Genomic DNA, 12,222 nt, shown 5'->3' on the forward strand with positions numbered 1-12,222 from the left:
CAGACATAGTTGGTGGATTGGATCCCCCTCCCCTGCTTGCAGTCCCCTGGACACCCATAAAATCTTCTCTGGAACATTGGGGGTGGGGGCTACTAAATATTGCTGTTGCAAATCTCTGCTCCATTCATTTCAATTTATTTACATCCTTATTAACTTCTGTTTCCATTCTGCCACTGAAATATATGAAGGCTATCCATCATGAATGCTTAATTCCTTGGGCAAAGGTTCAGAGACATAATATGTGTGACTCCCAATGCTGAAAAGGCAAACTTTCATCAGTTTAAAAGAGGCTTGTTTTTTCAGCTTCAAAGAGAGCTCCATATATACTATCTAATCTGGATTTTAGTGTTGGTCTGGGAAAATTGCTCTTTGACATTTTATATCAAAGCCCAGAAATTTGTCTTTCGCCGACAGAAGTTTTACTGCTGAATTCCCATTACACAATCAAAACATTTCAAGAGCCATTCTTCTTCTCCCACCCCAAAATGTATCTTGTTACATAACAAAGTGTTAAGCATACTTTTTGTTGGAGTGTTCAATTTAGTTTACTGGTAACAAGTTTGTTTTCAAAAATGAAGAAATTTTCATTGTAGTGTGACATTTTTGGTGAATTGTCATATCGAAGTAGCATTTTAAAACAGGGGTAGCCAACATGTTCTCTGGATGTTGTACTATAATTCCCATTGTTATTGATTTTGGCCATGCTCTCTGGAGCCGATGAGAGTTGGAGCCCAACAACATATGAAAGGAAGCTCTTCTGTTTTAAAACTTTGGTAGAGGAGAGAGTATTTAGCACATATGCAATCATATTTTGCAAAAATGTTTTTAGGAAGACTGAAAAGTAATACTATGAGAAATATTTATTGAAATGAATAACAAATTTGTACAGTGTGAACTAGCAAAAATAAATTAGGCAAAGCATTCTCAACAGTAAAAGATAGCAAATTAATTTTTTTTTTTTTAAAAAAACATTTTGTGTGGGCCATGCACATTTCTTAGAAGAGACCCTATAATTTCAATGGAACTTACTTCCAACTATATATTATCACTCTTATCCTACACAATTATGTGGGGTTAGTGGCTTAAATGTTTGTTTACAGTAGGTATGATCCAGCCAAAGTTAAGCATTTTTAAATCCCACTTGTTTCAGTGGGAGAGATTTGTGCTTAATGCTGCCATTAAAATAAGGTAACATTGAGTCGCACATGCTTAGCTAACTGTGTTGTTCCCTAGTAATTATGCATTATGCTTCAGTAAACTTGATTGGTAATCTAGAACTTCTCCATTGTAAAGAGTTGGCATGCACTGATCTTAGATTTCCTTTCACTTGCTTAAGTTAAGTAACAGGAAAAAGATAAGCATGGTTTGTGAATTAGTGAAAACACCATTTTCTTCACACAGTCAGGATGTGAAGAAGATATATTGATGGCTTGGCTCTAACATAAAAATCCTTGTTGAGAATGATCCATGTGCTACTTTCCCATTTTCCCTTTCATACTCTCATTGCGCAGCAGTTTTTTGGCAAAGAAATCCTGGTTTCTCAAACCACAGTTTCCCAGGAGATCCAAACTGAGGACTCAGCTGCACAGCTGCAATGATAACGTTACAAGTGCGTTATAAAAATGTGACACCAGGTGGCACTGTGGAGCTCAAAGGCAAATTACATATACAGTATATTTTATAGGGACCCAGGTGGCGCTGTGGTTAAACCACTGAGCCTAGGGCTTGCCAATCAGAAGGTCGGCAGTTCGAATCCCTGTGACGGGGTGAGCTCCCGTTGCTTGGTCCCAGCTCCTGCCAACCTAGCAGTTCGAAAGCACGTCAAAATGCAAGTAGATAAATAGGAACCGCTACAGCGGGAAGGTAAACGGCGTTTCCATGTGCTGCTCTGGTTTGCCAGAAGCGGCTTTGTCATGCTGGCCACATGACCTGGAAGCTATACGCCGGCTCCCTCGGCCAATAATGCGAGATGAGCGCGCAACCCCAGAGTCGGTCACGACTGGACCTAATGGTCAGGGGTCCCTTTACCTTTTTATATTTTATAGCAGGGTTTTTGGTAGCATTTTCATAGCGTCTTTTTATATCTGTGTAGATCCAGCCTGAGAAACTGTGGTTTAAGGGCTACCTCCAAGGTAGAATATGAAACTAGCAACAATTCCTAATTGATTGGTGCTTTGGTAGTTTAGTAATCTTGTTTAATCTGCAGCTAAGTGTTTTTTTTTAATTCTCCGTAGACGCCCCTTTATGTGGTAAATCATGGTGAAACAGGACCTATTCGATGCAACAGGTGCAAGGCTTATATGTGCCCCTTCATGCAGTTCATTGAGGGTGGAAGACGATATCAGTGTGGATTTTGTAACTGTGTGAACGATGGTAAGTAGTACTTATTTATTTTGAAATAATGGAAAACTTAGTTCTTTATTTTTATTTTTTAAAGTAAGTTTTTGAAGACTTTGTTTCGTTTTCAGGCCAATCCTAACTGCATTGACTTGAAAGTCACATTAATTTAGATACCTAAGAAAGTAAGTGAGCGCAAGGTTGCATTCCAAAGTAAGGATCTGCATCTTGCTAAAGCTACATGATGGATGTTTTTTTTTTAACTAAACGCTTAACTTTATGTGAAACTGAATTGCTGAATGACTTGTACATCAGAATTTTTATATGTGGTCTTCACGCTCTTTTAGACCTAATTTTGCTATGGACTTTCCTCGTGTTATCCTGGATATCAGAATGGAATTACTTAACCATTTGATCCAGGAAAATGGATGTCACTGGGAAGAGCACAAAACAAAGCTCTTCTTTTCTCTAGCCTTAAAGCTGCAAAGAGTTAGAAATTCCCGCATTAAGAAAATGCTCCTTCCAGGATGCAATCATCTGGATTGGGAAAGGCATAGGCATTTTGGCATGCAGAATAAACTTTAAGAGCAAAACCTGGCTTTCCCTAGGGAATGCATATGTATGCACTCAACAAGGATGATCAAACTGTTCTGAGAAAATGTACCTGAATCCTTTGATCTGAAAAGTTCTGTAAAATAATATGGCTGCTGTAATGATTTACGTCTTGTCTGCGATTTCATTAGATTGAATAGGCATGCAGAGGAGGTTATGCCATTATATGAGATTATTTTCTTTGCAGGCTGAAAATGTGTTTCAAAGGGGGAAACATATTTTAACTGCCTAGAAAAGAGCAAATGTTTAGGTTGTTGCCTCCCTTTATGACAGAGGATTTTAATGGTTAAATCATCCATTAATTTTCCCGTGATGGGAGTTGCTTTGAACACAAGATGCCATGCCATATTTGTCCAAGTGCAGTTGCATGTGACTCATAAGTACGAGTTCCTGAGCTTTTGGCTGGTTCCCAAGACTTTGCCAGAATGAGTCTTTCGAGACGTTTGTATCTAGTTGGATTTCCTCAGCTGGATCAAAGTGGCAGCAGAGAGCTTTCCCTAATACAGTAATCTTTTCAACTCTGAAACATGAACCTCGAAAGACTTATGCCAACTCTTGTTTGTCTCAGACCTTAATCTGCAGAATGAAATATAGAGAGAGGGCAGTCGGCATCATGGGCTGTTAACTCAGCATGAAGTTCTCACAAATGCCTACTATTTGCATAGCAATAAGCTACCAAATTATTATTTAAACCGATATTGCAGTAAAAATAGAATCATTTGCACTTTTGCAGGGCCTTTTCATCTGTATCCTTTCATGCACTGTAATTAAAGCTTCAAGTACTCATCATAAGCAGAGGGATTAAGAGAAAATTGCCCAGTCTTGCTGAATAGGTGACTGGCAACAGTGAGACACTAGTGAGTTGTTTTGCATCGGGGACTATGAGCGAAAATTGCAATGCAAACTGTTGTTTCAACGTCGGAGAAGGAAGGGCACTGGGAGTCTTAAAAGAGTCACCAAATAAGACTCATGTTTATCTTATTTATACCAGCCCTGATTGCAGAAGTATGAAAAAAGACACTGGGCTTTGTCCCTGGCTAGGGGAGCAAGGGCCCTAGGGTGTGCTTTTTATTGTTGCAATCTATCCTAAACTGCCTTGGAAAGCATTCAGTTGAAAAGGGGTGCATAAATATTTGAAGTAAATAAGCAACAAGCACCCTAACAGCTGAGCAAGGGCTTATCCACACAGTCACCCAAAAATGTTTCAACTTATTTTTAAGAATTTTGTCATTTTCTTCTTCAGTAGTACTATATATTCCCTGATCTATCATGATATGGTAATAGGCAGAGGAGTGGAGAAGGAGGTTGAACCTAGTGCTATTTGCCATTCCTTGCCACCCACTTTTATAAACTTAAACAAGATAAGTGCTTTGTTGAAAAGCCTGAATTAGCAAATTTCTAGCTCATGTTGCATTTGAAGCTGCCTTATATGGGGCCAGATTATGCATTCCCATGGCAGTTTATTCCACTTTCATGGTGTTACCCTACCTCTTAATTTCCACACTATATATGAGCTTTCCCATGATGTAAAAGCCACTGCCAGAACTTTAGTGGAATATAGCATACACCCAGAGCCATCTGTGTGTTTAGCAAAAGGGGAGAATTCAGCTTCCTGTTTTTTGTTTTTCTTTAGTTCCTCCATTCTATTTTCAACATCTGGATCATGTTGGCAGAAGAATAGACCACTACGAAAGGCCAGAGTTATCTCTAGGATCATATGAATACATTGCTACTTTGGATTATTGCAAGGTAAGTCTGTTCAGCCTGGAAAACAGTTTGTAAACTTTGTGCTAAATCAAGGAGAACCCCTTACATCTGTAAAACACACACACACACACACACACACACACACACACACACACACACAAAATGAAAGAAAGAAAAGAAAGGGAGAGAGAGGCTCACTTGCATGGATTATAGAGGGAAGAAAGAGCTCTGCAGATACTTATTAACTATTTGTTGAGGAATTAGGTGCCCTCTGATCAGTGAGGCTTACTACTAGATAAGTGTCCTTAGGGCTGCAGCCTTAATGTATACCTTCCAATATTTCTGCAATGAAAATAGGGGTGTCTTAAGGAAAACTGGGACATTCCAGGATCAAATCAGAAACCAGGACTGCTTCTGTAAATCTGGGACTGTTCCTGAAAAATGGGAAAACTTTGAGGGTCTGTTACTGGTTTAAACATAGTCTCTAGTTTTAGTCTGCACCAAAGTCAAGGTGATTATACCCAGTTCTAAATGCATTAGGTGAAATCCGAATAAAGTTCACATTGATTTTAATGTGGGTGCTCATAGGCGTCTGCTTGGCTACTGTGAGAATAGAATGCTGGACTAGATGAGCCTCTGGCCTGATTTCAATGTGACATACAGTTGTTTACTGTTGCAAAAACTGTAATGTGTGCACAGTGCATACTCTGTAAGAGCATTTCCATTAATTTCAGTAAATACACTCTGTCCATACCCTTTCCTTTTGCAATTACAGAATGTGTCCCTCGGTTGAACTGACTAGACATCTTGTACATTTCAAGGCAGCTATTTGTACACGTACAAAATTGCACAGACCTCTCAGTCAGGGTGTATGGGGTTAAGCTACTTTCATTTTACACAAGGTTTTAATTTAACTGTTGACAGTCCCTTTTTACTGTTGACGCTCCACACTGTAAAGTCTCTCACTAGAATGGTACATTCATGATTTGGGGAGAGTGTATCGAATACAACAAAAGCATAATGATGTATTTCCCTCCTACATTTAAGGAAAACCACAATTTTTCTTTGCCTTATTGAATAACAGTGAGGATGAACAGCTAGAAAAACATTAACAAATAACAGCTGTTGAGTAGTGTTGCAATTCTTTGGGATGGATTTATTAAACACAATTTTTTTGCTTTTTCAATAAATGTCTCACAAGTGTGTCAACTTAGCCCTGCGACCATGGGTGCCTGGAGCTGTGGGTGCCGTGCAGCTAAATGGCCCTGGCACCAAAATTTGTGGGTGCCCGGCCCCTTCATGGGGATTGTTGTGGGTGCTTGGGCACCCAGGGAGTTGGTACCTGTGATGTGCCATGAATCTCTCCAAGATCTCTTCATAAAGTGCTATAGAATTTACATAAGGTATGAGAATGTTTGTCAGCCTGCTGCAAATGCAGAAACTGGAACAGCTTTTGAAAACCTCAAATCTCCACTTACATTGCTGTAGCTCACATATTTCACTGACGGGTGTTGCTTTGGAGTCACGTGGAAATGAATGAAAGGAAAATTAAGGGTCGTTATGGCAAGCCTTAAAGTATGCTGACAAAAACCCTGCATCCGTTATCGCCTTTGTAGCTGATACATACTTCCATCTTACCATATCCATGATTAACCTGTGAATGTTTTGATGAACTTTAACAAGTAAATTATAGGTCAGGAAGTGACTTTCACAAAACACTTGGCACGTGCAAGCGCGCAGGCTGATTTTTTGTTTGATAATGGAAATGTTATGGGAGCCTCTCTGTGTACATTCTGAAATCAGGAGTTTCCAGTGCTGGGTTTGGGGTGGAAAGTATGTTGTTTATCATCTTTACGTTCTTGGAGCAAAGGTGAGACTGCAACTGATTGCAACGGGTACCTGATATCTCAGTTGACTCTCATAAATTGCCTTGGAACTGCGGCTTTCTTTAGAAGAGCTCTGAGAAACATTTGTGTCTGTTTCTTTGAGTATTTGCTTATACTTTAAATTTCCAAAGTAATTAGTCTTCCAAAAATTGCTGAGCTTTGAGTATAAATAGTGGAGATATCAATGTATTTGATTCAAATTTGGTGTGTGTGTGTGTGTGTGTGTGTGTGTGTTATATGACAATCCACAAGAGAAGCAGCACCATGCAAAAATCTGTAGGTTTCTGCAGTAGTTGTGCCTCTTGGTTACATATATGAGACTTGTTAAAGGATGAAAACTACCTGTTGAGGACTAGCCACATGTTGCATTCAATGGGTGCATGCATTTAATGTGCCTCATTTTACCATTGCAAAAAACAGCCAGATCAGAACCATAGTGCGCGGTTAGCCCTTTTCTTTTTGCCATGGTCCCAGTGAGCATCTTCCCCACATTCACCAGCACTCTGAAGCTGCTTTTTCATCTGGGAAGCTATCTCTTAGGGTGAAATTCTCTCCCTCCCTCCCTCCCTCCCTCTGTGTGTGTGAGAAGAGATTTCAGTGGCACCACAGTGCATGGGGGCCACCTATGTGTCTCTTTCTCCCTGCCAACCTTGCTTTAAAAATAAAATAAAATAAAAACAAGATCATGCAATGCATGCATTTAACCTATTGTCTTCTTGGGGTTGTTCATCAGTAAATGCTGAAAATCTGAACTCTGTTTTCTGATTGCTACAGTCTTCTGGAGGTATATATTTTTGAAGCTTTTAAATTGGATAAATAAAAGCTTCATATAGAATGAATGAATGACTGACTGAATGATTAGAACAATGAAAAATAAAAATGGGGAAGCTACTTGTTAAACATCTGGGTATAAATATTGCGTGAGAAAAAAAATTTATTCAATTCTTAACAGTTTTACTGAAATACGACTTTTGTCAGTAAAAGACAATATCCTATGGCAGTGACTTACCCGTGCGGATAAATAAGCAAAATGATTGCCCAACAATTATTACGGTAGTCCGTGGAAATATCTGGGTGGATTATGAATCTTTGGTAGGTATTTTATTTTTCCTGATTTTTGTGGCTGTTTTCTTTTTCTTTTTTGTAGAACAACAAGCCTCCACAGCTGCCAGCCTATATCTTCATGATTGATGTTTCCTACAATAACATAAAGAGTGGCCTTGTTAAACTTATCTGTGAGGAACTGAAGACTGTATTGGATAGACTTCCCAGGTAAAGACAACAGTAAACATCTAGTAAATTTAGCATCCTTGGTGAAGATGTAGTAACTGCCAGGTAAAAATTCTTTGGCATAGAATTTGCTCCATGCTCTTTTTTGCCTTCTGGATATCACTTTATTGGGGTTCCCAGTTTTGTTGGTTTGAAAGATTCTGCTGCTCATCAAGCACCGCAGCCATGACATGAATGGCACGGAATGTCTTGGTTTGCTCCCTCCTCCTCCATGTTGTAACTGCAGACTCCATATGTACTCCAACTGCTGGTTTTGCTGTGCTGTAGGAAGGTCAAACTCCTTCAGTTCTGCTCAGCATGTTCGAATAATTAATGTCTTTCTGTGTCCCTCAAGAAGGCAAGCATTCTAATACTCTTTGAGATGCATGCTCTCTAGCATGTTTTGGCAATGGCACACGAGACAATGGAGCCACAGTTAACCAGTGCATATTGACGCACCGGTGTCTACACTTCTCTCTTGTTGCGAGTGGAAAAACAAGCTGACTTTAAACCATGTAAAACGTGTAGGGGAAAGCATGATAAGAATACAAGGATGATGTAGATGATAGGTAAATAAAAATTAACACAACAAGAGGGAAGAAGTAAAATATTGAGATCACGCATGGGTGAAGGGGAGTGGGGGGATGTGGGATTGTGGGAATTTATAATTTTATTTAGATATATTTTCTAATTGTGTCATTATTGTATATAGTAAAAGGAAATTAAGAATAATGATGTTTATTTTAATATCAAGTGGGGCAATTTATGTAGCAGACTACGATTAGAAAATGCATTTTGGATTTCGAATTTGAGTGTTGTATTTTTGTATGTAAAGTTTGTATATGATTTGTTTTTGTTTTGATGGTTTTTTTTGGGGGGGGGGACAACGAAAAAAATATGTTGGCTTGATTTGAAGCCACTAACCCTGGTTTCTGGGTTTTCAATGATTACCGTACATGTTGAATCTTTTGCCACTTGTGCATATCATTGGCTTATAGAACTAAACCAGGATTTTTGGCTCCGTGTTGTGTGCAAATGCTAGTATTTAATTTGGGCTACTTACATACTGGACAGGAACTGGTACAGGGCTGTGGTGGTGGTTGGCAGAAGTGAGATTTGCTTTCCGTTCCCTTTACTCATCTGATTATTCTGAATGCATTTCTTCTTTCTCTTCATTCCTGCCCCCTAAGCTTCAAACAGGCATTTAACTTAAAATAAAATAGTAATACTTCAGGCTCCTGGTAGGTTCGTCTGTTTAAATGTTTACCTGGCTTTTCCCCCCCCCCAATTTGAAATAGTATTTCAGAGGGCGGAGTGGGGGCAGGGGCGCCACACAGCATTTTCCTGCTTGAGGCAAAGTAGGGTGTGCCACCCCCGCTCTGCTGCTCTGCTGCGCCATCTCTGCCACAGCTCTGCCCACCTATACCACCACCACCAGCAGCAGCACATCAGCGCTGATTTCTGGTGAGATCTTGCCGAAATCTCGCAACATCTCTCTCGCACTGTGAAATCTCGCGAGATCTTGCAAGATCTCACAGGAAATTGGCACCAGCTCCAGTGGTGGAGGTGATGGAGCACCCACGGTGGCACAGGACTGATTTTATGACTGTCACAAGGACAGCTCAGCAACACCCTTCACATCTGGCTTTTGCTGGAGCCAGGAAAAGAAACAGCTGCCCCTTGTATTGTTTTCTGAAAGAAATGTGGCCAAGAAAAGGGTGAATACATATTCATCTTGGGCTCACTAGTAACACTAAGGTTGCATGCGCACCATACATTTAAGGCACAGATCTTCCCCCAAATAATCCTAGGAACTGTTGTTTACCCCTCAGAGAGCTACAGTTCCCTGCACCCTTAAACTACAGTTTCCAGGATATGTGTGTACATATCCTATTGATGTCCAGATATGGCCTCAGGCTAAAATCTAGGTCTTTCATTAAGATTGTTTCTTGTACAGTTTAGACACTCGTGATATGACAGTTAATTAATATTAATATGGTAATTAATAAAGCTCTCTTTTCCCCCCTCCATGCAAAGTAATGCTTTTGAAATTTAACCTGCAGCTGTGTTTTCTAAAACCATTTCTCTTCCAGGGAGGAGCAAGAGGAGGCTTCAACTATTCGGGTTGGATTTGTCACCTACAACAAAGTCCTCCATTTCTTCAATGTAAAACGCAATCTTGGCCAGCCTCAGATGATGGTGGTCACTGATGTCAGTGAAGTCTTTGTCCCTTTACTGGATGGTTTCCTCGTCAACTTTCAGGAGTCAAAAGCTGTCATAAACAAGTAAACACATAAATTATGCTTTTTATCCTCAGGTGTGAATATCTTCAATAGCAGTTGCCTTGGGTGATTTCATCAATTTTCCACCTACAAAAATTGACAATCACATATTTAAAGACCATGGTTATGACCTACAGAGATATGCATGTCAAACCTGATTGTATGTGTGCTTCCATAGGTGCATAATGTCCGTAGACCAACCTTCCCTAATCATGAGTCCCTCAGTGTTGTTGGACTACAACTCCCATCACCCCTGACCTGATGGCTGGAGTTGATGGGAGTTATTACAACAATATGAAAGCCGATACAAGTAAAGACAAGAACTTTAAACAGTAGGCCCACAACTTACGTGGGGGTTACCTTCCAGGCACTGTGCCTAAAGCCAAAATGGCATTTATTCACAACACACTGGGTGCAATGGCAGGTGGGGTTGCCATAGTCTTTTTTCCAGGATGCTGACCCATTTTCTACTTCCATATTTCCAAGTTTGTAAAGCTGAATGCACAGAAGTTAAATGCACTTAAGTTGCCAGCTTAATGTATACCAATAAATAATATGACTGAGGTTGCACTGCTAAAAATACACTATTTATAGAGTTCATGCACAAGAGCCATAATTTATTTTGGTATATCGGTATAATCAAACGAAAGTTGCCTTGCAGCATTACATATCTGCCTTTTGATTGAGGAATTAATGTTTTTGTGCAGTATTCAACAAATAGTTTATAATTTACTTGAAAAGTATTTTGTAGCTTTTAAAATCTTTTTACTGCATACAAAACTTCTAAATGAATTAGAAAGCAGTTTCTTCTGCAAAACAGGGAACTGTGCGTAGTCATGTAGAGGCTAATGTACCAGCAACATTTTTTTTTAATGCAGAGTTTAAATCTTTCAGCAAAGGGGCCTGGTGTCTATATGATTTATTTTCTTTGAAGGATTATCCTGTCCATTCCAACCTGTTGAAACACTGATCTTTCCCCCCTGTCATAGCTTGCTGGACCAGATTCCAGAGATGTTTACAGACACTAATGAGAGTGAGACTGTCTTTGCTCCTGTTATCCAGGCTGGCATGGAAGCGCTAAAGGTTAGAATGTTCTTTTCTGTGCAACGAAGTCTTTATTAGGACTGACTTTATAAGCCATGAAAGCTTTTCTGGAGGAAGGCTAGCCTTTCCCACAGGTCACAGCAGGAAGCAAAAGGAAACACCAACCATAGTACTTTGTAATATAACTCAGAATTCAGGCATGCTGCACACAGGTGCAAAACAATAAATCCTTCAAATTATAGAGATTATAACTTGAAGTCATCTACTTCATAGCACACACACAACACTGGGAACCAGCTATCAATCTTAACTTTCCAGTACAGTATATGCAAAACAGATATGGATAATACTCTGTTGCTGTTGTTTTAAGTCATATTTGTAAAATATATATAATATGACTTTAAAACATAACAAACATGCTTCCCCTGCCCATGTACGCAGGCCCTGTATACCTGAAAGTGTGTCTCCACTCCCATCGTTCAGCCAGGACACTGAGATCCAGCTCTGAGGGCCTTCTGGTGGTTCCCTCACTGTGAGAAGTGAGGGTACGGGGAACCGGGCAGAGGGCCTTCTTAGTAGTTGCGCCCGCCCTGTGGGACACTCTCCCATCAGATGTCAAGGAGATAAAAACTACACAATTTTTAGAAGACATCTGAAGGAAGCCCTGTAAAGGGAGGTTTTTTAATGTTTTACGATTTGCTGGAAGGTTCCCCAAGTGGCTGAGGTTATATTGTGTCCACTGCGGTGCTAGTCTAGAGAGTCCAAAACATAGAAAGAATCGGTGCTCAAATTATAGCGGTAGGAGAGGAAAGCAAGTGAGGTGGCACATACTGTATCACAGAATTTAGCTTTTCTTCACACAGGAGTAAATCTGGAAGGGCAGTAGCTCAGTGGCCGAAAGGCTTTGGGAACAGCTCCAGGTGCAGTCCTTGATATCACCCACTAGGACTGGGAATGACTTTTGTCTCAAACCTTCAATAGCCACTGCCGCTCAGTGTGTGTTACAAACTGGGTGGCACATTTGGACATCTAAGAAACCACATGCCAAACACCAGGCAAAGTTCCTACTACTACTGCATGACAAA

General features: G+C 40.0%; 1 protein-coding gene across 5 annotated transcripts in view; it reads left to right on the top strand.

The window, feature by feature from the left end:
* The window catches only part of SEC24D (SEC24 homolog D, COPII component), a 61,179-nt gene that overhangs the window by 27,630 nt on the left and 21,327 nt on the right, over window positions 1–12,222 (top strand). For all 5 annotated transcript variants that reach the window (XM_035111604.3, XM_060278560.2, XM_088660384.1 and 2 more), the window contains 5 exons: window positions 2,235–2,373; window positions 4,583–4,698; window positions 7,690–7,814; window positions 9,905–10,096; window positions 11,083–11,176. In XM_035111604.3, the coding sequence (XP_034967495.1) occupies window positions 2,235–2,373; window positions 4,583–4,698; window positions 7,690–7,814; window positions 9,905–10,096; window positions 11,083–11,176 (666 nt within the window). The remainder of the gene's footprint in view (window positions 1–2,234; window positions 2,374–4,582; window positions 4,699–7,689; window positions 7,815–9,904; window positions 10,097–11,082; window positions 11,177–12,222) is intronic.

Source organism: Zootoca vivipara, chromosome Z1 (assembly GCF_965207765.1).
Source record: "Zootoca vivipara chromosome Z1, rZooViv2.hap1.1, whole genome shotgun sequence".
Classification (NCBI taxonomy): domain Eukaryota; kingdom Metazoa; phylum Chordata; class Lepidosauria; order Squamata; family Lacertidae; genus Zootoca; species Zootoca vivipara.